General features: G+C 36.7%; 2 protein-coding genes across 2 annotated transcripts; one reads left to right on the plus strand and one right to left on the minus strand.

Moving 5' to 3' along the window:
• The first annotated feature begins 13104 nt into the window (after positions 1-13104).
• On the plus strand, positions 13105-16985 carry LOC141433806 (uncharacterized). The gene is made up of 5 exons (XM_074095909.1): positions 13105-13165; positions 13747-13879; positions 14518-14552; positions 15512-15672; positions 16178-16985. The coding sequence occupies exons 1-5, from the start codon at positions 13145-13147 to the stop codon at positions 16407-16409; spliced, it is 582 nt and encodes a 193-aa protein (XP_073952010.1). The 5' UTR covers positions 13105-13144; the 3' UTR covers positions 16410-16985.
• A 94-nt stretch (positions 16986-17079) lies between these two features.
• On the minus strand, positions 17080-19069 carry LOC141433807 (uncharacterized). Its single transcript, XM_074095910.1, has 4 exons — positions 19033-19069; positions 18658-18942; positions 17792-17958; positions 17080-17249 (listed from the first exon to the last, which is right to left on the minus strand). The coding sequence occupies exons 1-4, from the start codon at positions 19042-19044 to the stop codon at positions 17183-17185; spliced, it is 531 nt and encodes a 176-aa protein (XP_073952011.1). The 5' UTR covers positions 19045-19069; the 3' UTR covers positions 17080-17182.
• Positions 19070-19803: the final 734 nt, after the last annotated feature.

Raw genomic sequence — 19803 nt, forward strand, 5'->3', positions numbered from 1 at the left:
TAAACTAGGTTATTACGATAGGTACGTATTTAAGAACATGTTTGTCTCTATGTATAGATTTTAGATAGTAAATACTTGCGACATTAGCTCGTAGGAGTAATAATGAACTGAGTTTATAATACGTGTTACGTTTGCAAAAACGGGTGCGGAGATTTAATACACGTTATACTAATCCCTTCAATTAGACATTAATGCCGATAGATTTGTTTATAATACGTATCAATTATCTATAACACCTACCTGTTTATTCAAGAGTTAAATGTGTATAGGTGTTAAACTTGAAAAAGTTGTAATGTGTTCTTAAACCTGTCGAATAGATAACTAAGAAAGATCATCTGTTTACAAACATAATTTCACAACATTTGTCTTTGTGATTGGGTCTAAAGACTAATCCCTTACGAAGGGCAACACTGCACACTTAGTTGGTAAGTCTCGTAATCGCTCTTGATACATGAACTCGTTAATATCTACATCTGCAGTCGAGCTTTTGAGGTCACTTCATTTGACAATAAGCTATTCTTTTTAAGCTTACACCAGATAAATAGTTAATAGGATAATCTTTAAGGGCTCTTGCGTGCTTCTCACGTTAATTAGGGAAAACGGACGGAATCACATTGTTTACCTAAATCTTTATTGTCATAAATTTCGGCAATCAATTGAAATGATAATCCGAAAAAAAAAACTAAATGAAGAACACTTCGGTGGGGGAAGAGGGACAAAGGGTTGGCGATTTGCATTTTTAGATTCAGCGGGCTCTAAGTACTAAAAAGTTATATTTACCTCTAGAACTTTACTGTTTAAAATCCTGGTCTAAATATTAGACCAATATTAATTGACAATTTGATTCTATCTCTTTCAATTTGCGTAACAAACCTTCAATCAAAGGGATATGTGTACAATCAAGCTTATAAATATAATATGTACGTTACTAAGACGCAAAAATATCTATATTTAGTCCTTTATGCCACTAACCATAAGGTTGATACACTATACATATATTTGACGCAATGGCGGTAAGTATACGGTTGTAGATAAGCTCTCTACTACGTATATGGGGTGCTTTTGTATCACGATGACCGCACGCCATAAGCGTGGTCAATTCGTGCCTGCTAGGTCGTAAAACCTCACCCTGTGTCTGCATTGACACGTAGAGCTTTGCATATCCTTCGCCGGTTTAGAGCATTCGGATTGTAATAAGCATAATGATTACATTTATCACGAATAGGTAAACTAGGTTATTACGATAGGTACGTATTTAAGAACATGTTTGTCTCTATGTATAGATTTTAGATAGTAAATACTTGCGACATTAGCTCGTAGGAGTAATAATGAACTGAGTTTATAATACGTGTTACGTTTACAAAAACGGGTGCGGAGATTTAATACACGTTATACTAATCCCCTTCAATTAGACATTAATGCCGATAGATTTGTTTATAAATACGTATCAATTATCTATAACAACCTACCTGTTTATTCAAGAGTTAAATGTGTATGTAGGTGTTAAAACTTGAAAAAGTTGTAATGTGTTCTTAACCTGTCGAATAGATAACTAAGAAAGATCATCTGTTTACAAACCATAATTTCACAACATTTGTCTTTGTGATTTGGGTCTAAAGACTAATCCCTTACGAAGGGCAACACTGCACACTTTAGTTGGTAAGTCTCGTAATCGCTCTTGATACATGAACTCGTTAATATCTACATCTGCAGTCGAGCTTTTGAGGTCACTTCATTTGACAATAAGCTATTCTTTTTAAGCTTACACCAGATTAAATAGTTAATAGGATAATCTTTAAGGGCTCTTGCCGTGCTTCTCACGTTAATTAGGGAAAACGGACGGAATCACATTGTTTACCTAAATCTTTATTGTCATAAATTTCGGCAATCAATTGAAATGATAATCCGTTATCAGTAAAGTTTGCGATAAAAGCACGTCGCGTTGGGTAACTGAAAGCTTGTGAGTATTGTGAAAATCTTGTTGTAAAGTGAGACAGTTTCCTAACAGTCGAAGCGAACACATATGTTCCAGTCCGTAATTTACGCCGTTTAAAAGAGGTTTGGTGCGGCGCCTTGCACAAGGCGAGCCCCTAAGCTCTTGGCAGCTTACATGCAAATTACGACACCCCACGCATGCCCGCTAGAAGGATTCGTTTACATCAGCCGCAGTGTTGACGGCAGCCAGTTTAATAGCAATTAAAATGGCGCGAAGTTTTGTATGTTAATTGAAATAGAGCGGATATTTCCTAATAGAAGGACGAGAATTCGGTGCGTTTCGGATTTCAATTACTCTGTAAGAGTTGCTAAGTACACGAATAGCATTGAATTTACCTTTGACATTACGCTGATTGGGGACCTATTTAGCGTCATGTATGTCTTGTATTTGTTCTGTGTTTGTTTTTATGGCGTTAAATAAATGTATTTTTATTTAATTTTATTAGTCACACATAATTTATTTTAAGTGTGTGAGTTTGTTTGATAATATCGAATGTGCTTTACATTCCACTGGCTACGCTAGCTAATGAAGTTCTCGTATAAGGTTTGATTTATTACTATGTTGTGTTAAGTTCTCGCTATGGTGATAAACAGGCCACTAATCTTAGTATTTCCATATGTCTGATTCAGTGCTGGCGGGCTAGCACCGCGCGGACTTGTTAATTATGAGGTTCGCCATCTAAACGCTGTAGAGACAGTAATAAAGTTCGCAATACGTTGATTGGCTCCGAGATAAAGCCCAAGTTGAAGTGATATAGATTCGGCCGCTGTCGAGGCAGTGTGTCTAATAGGGATGTTGACGCCATTAAAAAATAATTCGAAGGCACGACTCCAGTAAAAAAACGATTTATTTTAGCCCTGAAAACCTGATTAAAAGGTTGCCTGGAAGAGATCGCTCTTAAGCGATAAGGCCGCCTATTGCTCACCTTGTATTTTTTTTTCTCTGTGTATCTGTTTTCTGTATCGCTTACTATGTCTGGTGTACAATAAAGAGTCTTTGTATTGTATTGTATTAATTTTCGATTTACTGTAAAATTAGATTTTTTGTTGCTTTTAAACAAAGAAATAGTTAGTTGATTGAGTTGGCGAACAAATAGCGACTTATGACGTCATAAGTCGCTATTGCCATTGAAACTCTATGGGAGAATTGTGTTTTGACAGCTCATAAAAAGTACGTCAGTTGATTGGTGGTGTCAATATCCCTAAATACTTCTAAATACAAGTTTGAGACCCCAGCAGCGTTTCAAACCTGCTCACTTTTAAGTACTCGCAATAAAAAAACTTAATCCATTTTTTATGATTTTACGTAATTTGGCGCAAGGTTTGCACAGTGATTGGATGAAATTTATTGTGCTCATCAAGGCCGCATTGAGATTGAAAATAATTAAGAAGAGGAAATATTTCGTTACATTAACCTTATTGTTGATTGAGCTCATGATATTATTTTAGGCATTTATTTGACACACGTTTAAAATAAAGTAATATCGATTGTTTATGTTTTGTTCTAGGTTAGGTTCTATTCGCTTAAGTAAAACTTAAAGTTCTGATTTCATAATAAACAACTAGTCTCAAGCCGTGAGTAAGGTTTTAACTAAATGTATGCAATAAATCTAAATATCCTTATAGGGTGTCTCGTGCGTTACCCACATTAAGTTTCGATATAAAAACCTTTTGAAAACATATTATTTCCTATCGTCTTCTCCTTTTCCTCAAACTTTTCATCTGTGATTAGGTAAAGTCTTCAAATTGCGATTGCGAGCGTCAGAAACCTTAGGCAATACGGCCTCAGGACTTGGAAGTCTAGACTTTGGGATGTGCAAAGAGAGACCCACCTGAACACTAAAGCCGTGGCTCAAACTGTAATATACATGATGTGGATGTTCTTTATAAATAAATAGCCTTCTGTGCACAGCCATGCTGGCGGTCTGTGGCATCGGTTACCAAGTGACATCAGGCAATTGCATTCGGTTGCCATCTTGTACCTACTGGCTTGACAGTTCGTCTTGTGTTCAGCAGTTTTGTGTATATGCGTATATTTGTATCTATGTGTGTAATTTATATGTAATTTTATTTATCTTAATATGTATTAGTTTATTGTAATTTATTATACTTAGTGTATTTTGTTAATACACTAGTTATTTAGTTTAGTTTTAGATTTCGGTCCCTTTAACTGTGACGCAATGATTTGCGTATCACCTATTGTTTCTTGATATCCTGTCAATCACTTAAAGGTTAAGTGGAAGAAAGCCTTTGTATATCTGTTAATTTCATTTGTTAGGTATATTTTATACCTTAGGCTGCTATTTAAGAGTAAGACTACTAATAATTCTCAAGCAAACTAAGCCGTTATAGTTTTCCTTGAAAGTTTGACATACCTTACTTACCATCCTGAATTTTTTCAAATTTTTCCACGCACTGGTTTAGATTTTAGAGGGGGGCCGGACGCTCGATTTTAATGGAAATGTGCACTTTAATGTTGAATATTTCGCAAACAAATCACTGAATCAAAAAATCATCTTAGCAAAATGGTTTTAAAAGATCTATCCAACGATACCCCAGACTATAGCGTTGGATGAGAAAAAAAATCACCCCACTTTACGCCTATGGGAGGTACTTACCCTAAAAAACATTTTTTTAGTTTTTTATTGTACCATTTTGTCGGCATAGTTTACATATATATCCGTGCAAAATTACAGCTTTCTAGCATTGATAGTCCCTGAGAAAAGCCGCGGACGGACGGACAGACAGACAGACGTGGCGTAACTATAAGGGTTCCGTTTTTTCCATTTTGCCCCCGGAACCCTATTTATAACATGTCTAGTAGGTATTGCATTAGGTTATAACCTGTAATGATAGTTGCTCGTGTATGAAATAATTAAATAAAAAAAATATAAATGTAGTTTTTATTAATTTTGTTTCCTATCATATTATTGTATCTTGTGTTGTTAATATAAAGTATCAGATGTAAAAAAAAACAAATGTTCTGTATATTAAATAATCACAATGTACATACGAGTATACAGGCAAGCGTAAAAGTAGGCGTCGTCCGTCGTAGATTTTTAGTTGTATTGTCATAATAAAGTAAATGGGATTATTAAATAAATAAATAAAAAGTTGCTTAGGTTAGTTGGTTAGGTGATTAACTGATTATACATGTTCTTTCCGTGGACCCTTCAAATGCACTAGGTATACTAAAACGCTGAGTTCTTATCGTGTCCCTCATATCAACATGCAACTGGTGCATTTGATACCTTGCACAGACGCTCGGCCTAATCCACGTCTGTTGCAAGCGCTCGCAACTTCCTCGTCTATGGTTAATCGAATTTGAAAAGCTCAGACGTTCTAGTTCAAGAAATTTGCGCATATGTGCTGTGACATAAGCCAGCTGACGCCTATTACCTACTTACGCGCATTACAAGTCTTTACCCGTATGGTTTCATCCCCGTAAAGCATTACAAAGTGTACTTATGTAGTAAATCATAATGCTCGGTTCACTATATTCCAGTAAAACCGTTCCAGTAGCATTACACTGCGGTGCTCGATCGATCTCGTGTAACTCGTTTGGATTGTGACCCCGCAATGTATCGCTACTGGCACGATTCTACTGGAATAATGAACCGGGTAGTGAACAGGGCCATCCTGAGGTTTTTCAAGTATGTTTTGATGGTTTTTTTTCTAGTGTGTTAATCTGTGAATTATAATATCACAAACAAACTTACGAAAGGCGCTCTTTTAAGTGCTGAACCAAAAGTGTTTCGTTTTTTCTATGGTAGTGGCTACTGTATCAAATAATTTTATTAAAATTCTGTATAGAAAACTGACAAAGGTATAAAAAAGTTTTAATTCATACTCATTCTTCACTAAATTTGTAAATTACGACCATAAATGTTCTGCTGATTCCTGATAGGTTGAAAATCAACAAGACAGATTTCTTCCTTCTAATCCCTTCTAAGCCTTCTGATTCTTTCAAATAATTCAATATTTGGTTAATCAAAGGCAATTAATTAATTTCATAATCGTCATATAATTAGATACTTTCTTAAAATCCCGTACGTTATTGAGCCCACTCGGTAAAGCTTCGTGACCTAATCGTGGTACTCGATTTCAAGAAGCACTATTTTATTATTATAATAAGAACATATTATCAACTGCTAAGTCTAGGGACATGAGGCACGAGGGTTTCTCTTCATGCAAAGTTGATGAAAACCACGATATCATTTTATAGAATTCCTACAAATATTTATTCAAATCCCGGAATTTCAATCCACGCGAGAGCAGCTGCGGCTTGTGCTAAAGCCTTAGGTACTCAACAGCCGAGTGCTGTTTGCACATAGCACTATGGCACATTTACTTTTTTGGCCATACTTAGTTAATAATTTTATCGTATACTTATTTAGTACTGTTGTTATTTTATACTTCTTATTGTTATTGTTATTATGTGACTTGTAATTCAATTATTAATTGTATTTTTCTTTTTATAATCGTGAATATCCTTATATTATTATCCTTATTACTATTTTTTTTGTTACTTTTGTTTAGTGTTTTAAATGTGGAAAAAATTGTAATGACTTGGGTTTGCACCTGTAATGTTACCTACACTTTTTTAAATGCTTATTATTAAATTAAATAAATTAAATTAAAAAAATACATTGTCGTGTATTAGGTGGAAGGAAAGGTAAGTGTTTTCTCGACCCTTGGATAACCAAAACAAGTACCAAGGACCATCAAGTACTTAACAGCGAATTTTGAAGGCCCTGATCGAAGTTATCTAGGACATTTTTTTTAATATCTTTCTAAGCTACTTTTAATCCATTTTCATTAAAAATTAATTCATACACGTGTACCTTACGCGCTAGTTCGATGTTATTAGTAGGTACATACAAATTGCCTTTTGACTTAATTTAAAGGCTTTAAAAGCCTCAATGGAACTGTATGACTCGAACAGGTAAACGAACGTGTTAATGGTGTACCTCATTTGTATATTTCTTCAAATGTCAGAGGACAAGACACATTAATGAGTGTCCGAACGAATATGTGATCTGGAATATCTACCAGCTACTTTGCACTATACAAGTACTTAGAAAATTTTTGTCTCTGGGTGAGTTTTTATTGAGGTTTGATAAATTCAATGGTAGGAATTATGTAGGTATGTCACCGAACATTACGTTAGGCTTATGCGAATTAATATATATACCCGTCTGGTGGACTCCAAACTGCTGAACCTGTATTTTGAGGTTCTAAAATCTCTATTGTGTATAGGTAGTATTTAAATTTAATAGAGCAATTTGATCGTTATCAATTGCTATTATTTATAGGCTCTATTATGAATTGTGCAGATTACTGATATAAATGCACAAGCTGTCTTATATCACAATAATCTTTGAGAATAATTCTTGAAATGTTTCATAGTTGACAAAATGGACTCTTATTACTGTGCAACAGAGTTTTTCTTTCGACATGCTAAGAGTAGTTGAAAAGTGAATTTATATCTGGTAAGTGTATCAGACGTGCTACCGACTGATGGATATTGAGCAACGTATCAGCTCGGAGATCGTGGTTCATGACTCATGATCTATTTGCCTTAACCGTAGTTGGACAAAAAGGGATAAAGAAAATTTGCCTTAATATTCTTCTAATATTATAGATGCGAAAGTTTGTGATTATGTTTGTGTATATTTGTATCCTTTATTATCTAGATCTAGTGTTTTGCGTTAGTGATGGAGCCTAGATGGAGCACTTTATTAACGATGGTGTTCAAGGTAATGATGGAGAAGGGTCAATCAAAATGCAAGGTGTAATTGGGAGGTAATAATAATCAAACTCGTCCTTGCAGCTTAATAATAAGTAATTGAGATAACAAAAAAATCTATGATTAGAAGCTATCACTTTTATCGACGATCTCAAGGTTCTGATATCTATTAAGAGATTGGGTGAGTCATTATAACTTAAAACAATTCATTGACACATCCTTGCAAATGCTTGCGACAAAGACCTGTAAAGGCCAAATAGATTTTGATCGTGTTCAGTCACGCCTTTGCATTACTCAATTCGATATCACATAGAATGGGAATATGGAGCGCATTCTGACTGTTAGAGTCACAGCACACGACGACTTTTGAGAGGTGACATAGACGCGATTAAATCGCAAGGACTACGGTAAAATCACTCTGTATGTAATAAGCGGTTAATTATTCTGTCTTTATGGGACTGAAAATTGGCTTCAAATAGGGGTGTTCAAGTACTTGAGGTCAACATCCTTGGCTGCTTTGCTAGTTCTGCTGATGCCTACACTTGTAAATTGTACTTATAAAAATGATAGGTAAGTTTATTAGTAGTAAATACATTACTAAAGCAAAACAATCATTGTAACTTTTGAGAAAATCTTTTTTTTAGGTTATGGTGAAACGAAGCTCCGAGTACTTATTTAGGTTAAGTGAACACAGCTTTGTTTATTTAATTTTATTTATCAAAAGTATCTGTGCCCGCAACTTCGTTGCGAATAATTCGTGTATCGCGTGGACTTTATTTTTTCCGTCCTTATTAAACCTTTTTTTATAAATCTTGTCTTTACAAATAAACGCATTTTTGTGTCGCTACAAAAAGTGGTCGTGTACAACGGCTCTAACCTGTACACCTACATACTTGGCGTCGTGACACTCGAATTTCAAAAACAAATAGGCTCCAACCACAAAGGTTAAATATGATAAAATTGGAAACAATGTTGTGCAAAAGAAACATGTGCGTGTTTCGGTGGCGGTGATGGATTATCTAGTTCACGACGTGAGACGAGACACCTGAGATTACGTTAATTTTGAAAGCATAAAAAATAAACCTAAATAATATTGATAATGTAGGTACTTAATGTATTGTATAATTTTCCTTATAATTTTTAATTTTAGAGAGAATGAGAGAGTGTGAGAGAGACAGAGAGAGATCTCTTACTACCTTCCACATTAAAATCTTGCTTGCGAAAATAAGAGCTATTTTCTCATTTGATAGATTGACTAAAGTTATTTTATTTATCCTAATCAAAATTAAAATAAAATTTGGAAATCTTTCGTGACCATAATGAATGCTATAACTTATACAGCTTATACTTGTTATCTATTTAAGCGTAAATGACGCGCATATACGCGCAGTCGCTGCGTACTTAAGTATACAGGTATGTAAGTATTCGTAAAAAGCTCTATCTTCGCGAAAACGAAGCGCGTTCGTGAAATGTGTGTTATCTATGCCTAAATAATATATGTGCGTACCTACCTATTATACAAATTCTTAGGTTCTTTGCGTAAAATTGTATGCCTAATTCCGATGAAACTTAACTCATTCAGAGCGCGTCGCTTAATTCTTGCTTAATTAAGAAGTCGGATTCTTGAACATGAAAGTGTTAATCTCGCTTTGGTTCAGATAGATCACGGTAATAATGAGCTCAATCAACCAGATAAATATTGTTTATCAATCAATAACTGTCAATTGACGGACCAGTAACGTGTCGCAGTACTCATTTTTAATTGCACGTCAAGTGATTATGTAACTATCTATTTACAATTTGGCAATGACATTATCAGAATCTGATCCTAATAATTAGGTACCTATTCTTACACCTATGGAACGAGCGTCAGTACAATTTTTTTAACAAAAATGGAACCGACTACAAAAACCTTGTAAATAATTTTCTACTAGTTTGAAGTCGATGCCTCAGCACGAGCCAGCAGCAGTGGAACTATATAGAGTCTTCAACCTCACCTACATGAATACTATATATTGGGCTTCAATCACTCCTGCTGACTCGTGCTGAGGCACCGACTTCAAACTAGTAGAAAACTATTTTCAAGGTTTTTGTAGTCGGTTCCATTTCTTTAAAAAAATATGTGACCTACCTAATTATTAGGATCAGATTCGGATAATGTCATTGCCAATTTGTAAATAGATAGTTACATACTCACTTTACGTGCAATTAAAAATGAGTACTGCGAATATAATATTTTACGCAAACGGAGTAGCGGGTAACAATTTTATAAGTATGTGGGCGACCGAGTTTTGCTCCGGGTAAAACTCGATAATAAGCGTTTTCCCAATGATAAGACCAAGCTAGATCGATTTGTCATCCCGAAAACCCCTACATACCAAATTTCATCGAAATCGTTGGAGTTGTTTCCGAGATTTTGATTATACACACACATATACATATATCTAATACCTTTAAACGAGCAATTCTTGTATCTTGTTTCGGGGATCTCGGAAACAGCTCCAATATATATATATACATAATTGCTCGTTTAAAGTTATTAGATTAGATAGATAGATGTAGACTTGCTTTTTACGACAGTCACGTAAGAGCTGGGTCCGTCCTAATCAAAAACCACCTAGCACGGTAGTATTTGTCTTCGATGTCAATTTTATCCATTTCAAACCAGTTAACCACGATTTTGTTTGATGGTCCGCTATCGTTTACTATTGCGACCATAATTAATAGCAACCCATCTTCCGACATTGATATCTAATAAAACTAACATAAACACGCTTTAACACGGTTTAAATCCGATGAGAACTAGGTAATTTGTAATTGTCCACGTATGTTCACGCCATTGCGTCAACGGATGTTACAAATAATATAAATGTGACTCAGAAGAAATACGAACATTATTTCTTATATACCTTACAAATGTATTTAGGTAGTTTTTATTTATTACTAGCTGTTGCCCGCGGCTTCGCCCCCTTACTGTTTTTAGGGTTTCGTACCTAAAAAAGGAAAAACGGAAACTTTATAGGATCGCTTTGTTGTCCGTCTGTCTGTCAAGGCCTTTTCCTCGGAAACGCGTGGAGGTATCAAGTTGAAATTAACACCTTTAAAATACTTATGCTTCCCGCCCCTTGAAGCTGTAAAAAAAAGCTACTACATTAACGCAACCAAAAGATACGGCCATTTGAGCCTTATTTTTCATACATTTCGCAGTGGAATCAAAACCTATAGGGTACATCCCGTAAACCTAGAATCATGAAATTTGGCAAGAAGGAAGGTCTTACAGCACAAGTAAAGGTAATAAATCCGAATTTATTCGAAATTATTTTATTCGAAAGCGATGGTTTATTTCGACACGCGTGGAAAACGGTGCGGTGAGTTCGAATCCTAGAGAATCCTTTAGATATTGTGTTAAATATTTACTATTTTTTTTTAGAGGAAAAAACAATCTGATAAAACGACCAAAATCCTCGAGACTCTATCAACGATCTATTTACATACAAATTCGTACGGAACCCTCGGTGCGCGAGTCCAACTCCTACTTGAATGGTTTCTTTCTTTATTTTGTTTAGCACAAACCTTATCCTGACAATAACCAATACAACAAAAAAATATTATCCTAGTCAGTGCCGTTGTTCGGAAGTTATGCGCGTACGTTATTATATTATTATCGCGTATATTTCGGCGATTCATTTTTATTTATACAGATAAAAGATAGATAGATTAAATTAACTTTTTTAACTTTTTTTAAGAATGGCACTTATTTTACGTTGGGATCTTAGGCTGTCATATCGATTCCTAAATTGACGCTTTACGTGTAGGTACCATGTGCCAAATAATGTGGTCTACCACCCTAAAGTTGAAAATTGTTTGCATGTCATAAAACAATAATGCCAATAGACGTGTCTGTTAACTTGAAAGTTCGACTTTAGCGACATATTAATTTAATAGGAACTTGTTTAAAAATTGATAGCCCACTTATTTGGCTGATGATACTCGTACAATACAACGCCCTCTCGCGCCGGCGCCGCGCGTCCTTTTCACTTAGAACTGGCTCTGAGAAGTAGATCCTAAAGTAGATTCATTTGAAACTCAATTGTGGCGGTAATTCAAGTTGCTACAAGCAGATGGCGCTCTTGTAAAGTAACGGCTGCAATGGCTAGCACAAGTGTTAGTGGCCGTGTGAGGTCGAAGGTACTATCAGCCAAATATGTCGTCTACCACCCTAGAGTTGATAATTGTTTTCATCTCATAAAACAATAATGCCAATGAAATCGAAAGTTCGACTTTAGCGACATTTGATAGGAACTTGTTTAAAAATTAATAGACCACTTATTTGGCTGACGGTACAGGTTTTTTTTTTATATACGACTGGATGGCAAACGAGCAAGTGGGTCTCCTGATGGTAAGATATCACCACCGCCCATAAACATCTGCAACACCAGGGGTATTGCAGATGCGTTGCCAACTTAGAGGCCTAAGATGGGATACCTCACGTGCCAGTAATTTCACCGGCTGTCTTACTCTCCACGCCGAAACACAACAATGCAAGCACTGCTGCTTCACGGCAGGATTAGTGAGCAAGATGGTGGTAGCAATCCGGGCGGACCTTGCACAAGGTCCTACCACCTGCCAAAGGTAGAATCGTTGTGGAACCTTTTCGCAACAAATATAAAACGACTCGGTAGCCTAGTTGTTGCCTGTTTCTTCGAAGTTTATGTAGTCCTTACCTATATACAATCTAAATTTGGAATTCCAATTAGGATCTCAAAATTCAAAATTAGGAATTCGAATTTATTCTTATTCTCATAAAGCGAGAAAATTGTTGAATTGCAGCATTTAGGCCGTGTTGCAGGGTTTCATTGAATTGTAATTTGTAACTACATAACTGATAAGCTTAAACCAGAAATTAAATTAAATTAATTAAAAAAATAAATTTACTAATTAATTAAATTTTGATTATGTTTTTCTGGCAAGTGACTATCACAGATTTTAATCAAAACGAATGAATAACCATTTTCTAAGACTTCCGCTTTAAATGATAAAAAATTATGTAAGTACATATGTCTTGATATATTTAAACAGTTTTATTCCGCTATAAATATTTGAAGATAAATGCATTAGACATAAAAGAGTGACGTTCATAATGAACATAATTATGAGCCAGCCAACATAAATAGAGACCGTTGTAAGAATTTAGTACTCATTTATCTAGACGAAGGTTTTCATACAGTAACATCAACAATTTTAATTGACAACAGGACCTTTGTCGATGCTAATGCATCCGCCGACAACACATTGTTTAACTTATCAGATGAACTGACCCTATAAAAAGGGGGTTCGATGTGATGAGTTCCTTCAATATCAGTTTACTCTATAGGCGCCATTGGTCGTGATTTGTGGAATATGGATATTGTTTGGTTAAAGGCATGTATTGCTAAATTAAGTTCAATATACATGTTTCGCAATTTAATATTATTATGTTATTATATCGACGCTTGAAAGGAGAAATTGACCAAGCGACATTTTTTTAACGTAGTAAGTTATATACATATTTTGAATCAGTAAAATTTACTGATTCCAAACATGTATATAACTCACTACCTTAAAAAAATGTCGCTTAATCAATTTCTCCTTTCAAGCGTCGATATGTATTTTTTGTTATTGATATGTATAACACCCTGTAATGTAAGGCGCGACCACCATTCGAGTAGATAGTGCAATCTGCCCAAATTATAAGACATAAGTAATACTACAAATAGTATTCATTCATTTCATTTCAATGATATGTATTATTCAGAATATATGTATCCTTGTAATTCAGCAATCTAAAAGAAAGGCTTTATCTTGTTTCGGTTAGAAAATAATCTTACTAACCAACAAACGGAATAGGCATATGCGTCAAAAAAAATATAAAACAAAGAAATGTTTTTTTTAAACTTTTTTGTAACTGACACATTTTAGCCAACTGTCAACATATTTGATGACCTTTATGTTTTATATTGAAGATGATGATCTTACTGAATGGCTGGTTATTCACGACGGGGTCGCCGGTGGCCATGCTGCAGCACGCCACGTCTTCGCAAAGCATCGTGTTCCACCAGCCGCAACCCTCGCTGACGGCGCCGGCTACAACTGCTCGTAAGTCTGGTGCTGTAAAAATAAAGTATGGGGCAAAGGATCCAGCATAATAGTGCGTATTCTGTGTCATTTCAATTGGCTACATAATACATGGCGGGTACATACCCGGGTATAGTACAGGGGCTTTTTATGGTAAGTACTTAATAGAACTGACGACTTTATTTTTAACCCCCGACGCAAAAGAGGGATGTTATAAGTTTGATCGCTATGTGTGTCTGTATGTCTGTGAGTCTGTCTGTGGCACCGTAGCTTTTAAATAGCTGAACCGATTTGAATGAGCTTTTTTTTAATTTGAAAGCAAGGTTTCTAGCGATAGTTCTTAGACATGTTTTATTAAAATCAGTTCAGCCGTTTCTGAGATATTGAACTCTGAAGTGACAATATCGGGGGTTTTCCAACTTTTTGTTGTTTTATGTGACAGGTATTCAACAAATTATTTGGTCCAAATATTAAGTAAAAACTCATTTTCTTTTGCAACTAAAAAATCTTTAATACCTGCAGTAAAGTATCGTTCCTTCAAGGATATGGTATCTGGTACATAATAGAGAAAAACCAGTAGCGATTTGCGATATGCGACACGTTACATACTTTGTATGCCTTTATGAGGCGTGTCAGTTTAATTGGTGGTATTGTTTCAGCCGTGTCTTCATTAGAACAGTACAGCAGGAATCAGGTACGTGCTATGTTGTTTTGCAAAGGAAGTGCCTTGTTTCTACATATCTGGGTTAACGATTCGGATGATTACAAACATATTGGATGTACATTCGTAAAGCGATGTGGGAAACATTTTAATTGGCAATTAACCTGTAATTTTGTGCCTGAATTCAATCTTTAAAACAAATGCAGCTGCAAATACGACTTATAAGGGTCCAAATCGGCTCGCGTAATTGTTGAAAGTAATAATGTACCTAGTACATTCCTATTTGTCATAATTTGTTTTTTTTTTCTCTGAGTAAATTAATTGTTCAGAATTGTTATTAAACAAATCTAACCAAACCTATACAATTCTAAAGAATGACCATATTTTTTAAAAAATATTTGCGATTATAACGAGAAAAAAATATGAGTAAGTAGTAAAAATTTGATTTCAATAAAATATGCGACTAGATACGCATTTTTTATATTCGACTGGATGGCAAACGAGCATGTGGGTCTCCTGATGGTAAGAGATCACCACCGCCCATAAACATCTGCAACACCAGGGGGATTGCCGATGCGTTGCCAACCTAGAGGCCCAAGATGGGATACCTCACGTGCCAGTAATTTCACCGGCTGTCTTACTCTCCACGCCGAAACACAACATGCAAGTACTGCTGCTTGACGGCAGGATTAGCGAGCAAGATGGTGGTAGCAATCCGGGCGGACCTTGCACAAGGTCCTACCATCGGCAAAAACTTACTTACTTATGCCATTATACTTGTACTATTACTTATTCTGTGCTTATGCCTAGTTTATTATTGGATCATTTTATTTCATAAAAAAATCTGGTGGCAACAAGTGAATTTTTAGGTTAATGGTCAAGACAATATATCAAAGGTTTATGAATAAAAGCACATTTAATACAAGAAGTTATAGAGTGCAAGCAAGAAGACAAAAAGGTAAGTAATTTTACGTGCGATTATTTGTCTCCAGCCAAAGTACGAGTACAAGTATGAAGTGTCCGATCACCAGACAGGAGACAAGAAGAGCCACTGGGAGAGCCGCGAGGGCGACAAGGTTCGCGGGGTGTACACGCTGTATGAACCTGACGGCGCGTTGAGGACCGTGGAATATTCCGCTGATGCTGTTCACGGGTAAGATATATGTCGCTGGAGATGAGCCACTGACGCCTGAGCAATTTTTCTCAGTGAACTTTATGAACATTATTTCCAGAGCCAATTTTGTTGGCGTATTGATTTGAGGTACGAATTATTTTTAGTGATAATGACGACAACGGTATCTTATGTTAAAGCTTTGGTTCTCTGCCTTTTCGCATAATTATTCTTTCCCAAATGTTACATTTGCCAAAGTTTTTCCTACCTAAGTCATGATTTTCTCTGAAACTATATTATTTTCGGAAGTTTCGTAAAAAAACCTAACTTAACCTACTGTGCTCTATAAAACCATAAGAAAATACACTGAGCAATTTTTTTCGTTTCGGAAAAATTTCATAGTTGGGAAATGAAACATTTGGCAAACAATAATTATTAATATAAAATATTATAACATAACATTTGTTTGCCAAATGTTGTGTCTAGCAGGAGCTTAAAATGAGTTGATTAGATAACTTCCAGAAAATAACAGATACACATTTTCCAGATTTAACGCCGTAGTGCGTCGCGAGGAGCCAATCAAACACCAGCACCCTCGGCTCCCGGACGCTTCACGCGCTCGTAAGAACGACTACGACCGGAGCAGCCACGAGTACATCCCCGACAGAAACTCCATCCCCAGCCCGATATACACGTCAACGGCGAACTCTAATGTAGGCTTTAGTGTCAACCATGCAGCGGGACTGCAAAGGAATGAAGACAGTTTGAACCATTTTTAAGACGAGACATCCGGAAATTTTCCAAAGCTAGTTTCGCTCACTCCGGGCGACGAAATCGCATCATAAGTATAAAATTAATCATAAAAAGTAGGCGACTGAATATAATGATATATCTATCATTTGCTAGAATTGGCCAGATATAGGTCATTACTATCAAAGGCAAACGATGGTCAAACGTATTATTAATAAGTATAAAACACATAATATATTTTGCAGTATGAATTTTTATAGTTTCAGAATATAACATTTATATTTCCTATTATAAACGCTAATTTGGGGTTCAAATCTATCGAATAATACGTATTCACTAATCATGTTTTCCGACTCCAAAATAACATTGCATGCAACTTGTCTTAAGGATGTATGCTCTTTTAATGGTCATAATAACAGTATTAAGATCCAAAATAATATATTTATCGGATATTAATAGTAACGTGTATTAATAGATATATATGAAGTAAAATAATAATAATCACGCAGAATGAATGCTAATTAGTTTAGTCTAGATGTATGCTTCTTGGCAGTATGTAATTAATATGTGTGATCTACATCTACCTTAATTAATCATTTATTAAATAAAACGACAAAAAATATAAGCAAAAGTATTTTTATTCGTCAGCGCTGGCGTAATGTGTGAGGAAAATGCATATAAAATTTCACTATACGAAGTACTCGTTTTCATGGCACCAAAGGTTTGGGTGCCGACCTCACAAGTATGAATAAAAGCCAAAGTTCTGGTCGAAGTCGAAGAAGTCGTTTTGGGGTTGTAGAGCCTAATGATGATGATGTGGATGATGAATATGGTGATGGGCCGTCGAGTGATGAACATGAGCATTGAATCTGAAAATAACAAGGTTTAGAACTTTACGCAAATAATGGTGATATCTCGTTAGTTAGTTATTATTATTTCTCATTGATGATAGATGATATTAGCGACATCTTTGAACATCGTGAGCTTATCTATATAAAATATTAAATGGTCATTTATATTCTCATCTCGTGCTTGACATTTGAAGCACAAATGTAAAGACTACAGGCAATTAGTACCTACCTAAAAATCACTCCAATAAAGAGCACTGTGTGAAATAGGTAATGCGAGCCACATCTACCCGGTTGCTTGTGCACTCGAGTCGCCACTTGCGCGAGGGTGTAAATGGGCTATCAAGTGATCAAGAGTATTGCCGAGCCACCATGAATGCGAAAAAGTACTTGCTCTTAGATGCATGATAGTGTTCTCTCTATCTGTGGCTTATAAGTCCCACCCAGCACCGACCTCTCAACATGAAAGAGTTTTAGCTATATTTCAGAATTTCAGATCATGATATTTATTTTTCATAATGTCATATAAATTGAACTCAATGAGATTTTTAGTATAATCTTACCCGCGGTGCGCGTCAGCGGAGTATTCGACCTTGCGCACGTTGCCATCGGGCTCGACCAGCGAGTACGCGCCGTGCACGGCGTCGCCGTGGCGCGACTCGTGCTGCGACTTGTGGTCGCCGGTGTGCGGGTCCGACACGGAGTACGCAAAGCTGTAGTCGGGATGTGCCTGAAAAAAAATTAGAGGACGGAGTGGTTATTCATACGTACAATACCTACGTTTGACTGTGGCTGTTACAATAGCGCACGAAATCTCCGTCTCCCCTCCCAATGCAGATTGGGACACAATCGATTTTTGCTGCAGGTTTTTTAAGGTTTCCCTTTCCTGTATAGCTCATGAATGAATTGAATTTCGAAAAACTCAAGAGTTGCGAGCCCGGGCTCGAACCTGACTCTCTGTTTGAAAAATTATAGGTCAAACCACTAGGCCACCACGACTTTATGATCGTATCGACGCTCAAATCAGATACGGCGTGTTGCATTATCGCGTGTCCTTTGGCTAAAACTAATGACCATGTTACTCGTCAGTGCTACGCTACGGAGATACGATAAACTACAATGATACAAATGAGGACTCATTCTAAAGGCTCACACATATTAAGACACTTTACCCGGTACATTCAGTGTATACTTACCTGCGTTCATTCAGTTACTGCGTATATACATTGAGTATGCCGTGTAAAGAGTCGTAGTCTAAACTTATCTAAACTAAGCTAAGTTTCTTGCGGCGCTTTCTTCTTGGCAATGATGGTCTTTCCGAAAGCGCTGGTAGTTTAAAAAGTGACGTGTAAAAGTGCCCATTGCGGTCTATTTACTAAATAAATCATTTGATTTTTTTTTAAACTATCTAGTCGTGGAAGTTACTTACGTGGTGCCCATGATCCATGTGGCCAAGGTGTCCAACATTGTGTAGGACGTTGTGTCCGTGAGAGATCGCATGGCCTACATGAGCCAAACCGGTGCCGTGGTGGACTCCCCAGCCGTGGCTGAGGCCAGCGTGGCCAAGATGACCGACGTGGCCGAGGTGGCCGAGGTAGCCAAGGTGGCCGCCGTGACTAAGGTGACCGAGGTGGCCGTGGTGATCAATGCGGGACGTATGCGACACCGCTACTGGGTGAGCGTACGCCACAGCGAGCAGGCAAAGAGCTGCGATCTATAAACAAATAGGTATGTACTCGTATTATACATACGTAGGTAGTACTATGTTTTTGCCTACCGACTTTACTTATTTTTAGTTACCTACCTGGAACCACATGTTGAATTGGACTTGTCTAATTGTAAGCAGGACTACAACTACGAAAAAAATCGTTGAGGCGTTACCTTATATTGAAGTTTGCTTGCCAAATTTCTGAAGCGATACAAATGAGTAGGGACAAGTAATTAAAATCTCCTACAATTACCGTACTGCCGATAACTATGCGTATAACGAGCTAATTCCGTGAAATCCAGGTCTTGTCTTCGGTTCCAAGGTTAATCGTCACGACCCGTTGGACAGCTTGATTGGAACCATTTAAGTATGCGTGCAGAGTACGCCTAAATGTATGCAACGCTTCGCTTATTTAAAGGATGATTAGATAGAAAGTCGGTGTTGAAGTTATCATCATCATCATCATGTCAGCCGAAAGACGTCCACTGCTGGACATAGGCCTCCCCCAAGGCTCTCCACTCAGACCGGTCTTGTGCTTTTCGCATCCACCGCGATCCCGCGATCTTAACCAGGTCGTCGCTCCATCTTGTTGGAGGTCTACCGACAGCTCGTCTCCCGGTCCGCGGACGCCATTCGAGAACCTTTTGACCCCATCGGCCATCAGTTGCCATCAGTTGAAGTTATGACTACATTGATTACTTGGGACATGACGCGCCTCTTTGTGATTGGGTGAATTATCAAGGAGACTATAACATATTTTTCCTTTTTACCAACTGACCACTTAAATGTATATCTCACAATACTAAAAGAATTGATATGAACTGAACTGTATTATGTCTCAATAAAAGTAATATACATAGGTAGTTT

This window comes from Choristoneura fumiferana, chromosome 12 (assembly GCF_025370935.1).
Source record: "Choristoneura fumiferana chromosome 12, NRCan_CFum_1, whole genome shotgun sequence".
Lineage (NCBI taxonomy): Eukaryota > Metazoa > Arthropoda > Insecta > Lepidoptera > Tortricidae > Choristoneura > Choristoneura fumiferana.

What these genes read in the sequence shown, in the direction of transcription:
- LOC141433806 (XM_074095909.1), top strand. Translation starts at nt 13,145, where the DNA reads ATGGATATTGTTTGGTTAAAG. An exon ending in TGGATATTGTTTGGTTAAAG is followed by an intron (nt 13,166 to 13,746) that starts GCATGTATTGCT and finishes TTTATATTGAAG; the next exon opens with ATGATGATCTTACTGAATGG. An exon ending in AACAGTACAGCAGGAATCAG is followed by an intron (nt 14,553 to 15,511) that starts GTACGTGCTATG and finishes ATTTGTCTCCAG; the next exon opens with CCAAAGTACGAGTACAAGTA.
- LOC141433807 (XM_074095910.1), bottom strand. An exon ending in ACATGGATCATGGGCACCAC is followed by an intron (nt 17,959 to 18,657) that starts GTAAGTAACTTC and finishes ATTTTTTTTCAG; the next exon opens with GCACATCCCGACTACAGCTT. An exon ending in TCCGCTGACGCGCACCGCGG is followed by an intron (nt 17,250 to 17,791) that starts GTAAGATTATAC and finishes TGTTATTTTCAG; the next exon opens with ATTCAATGCTCATGTTCATC.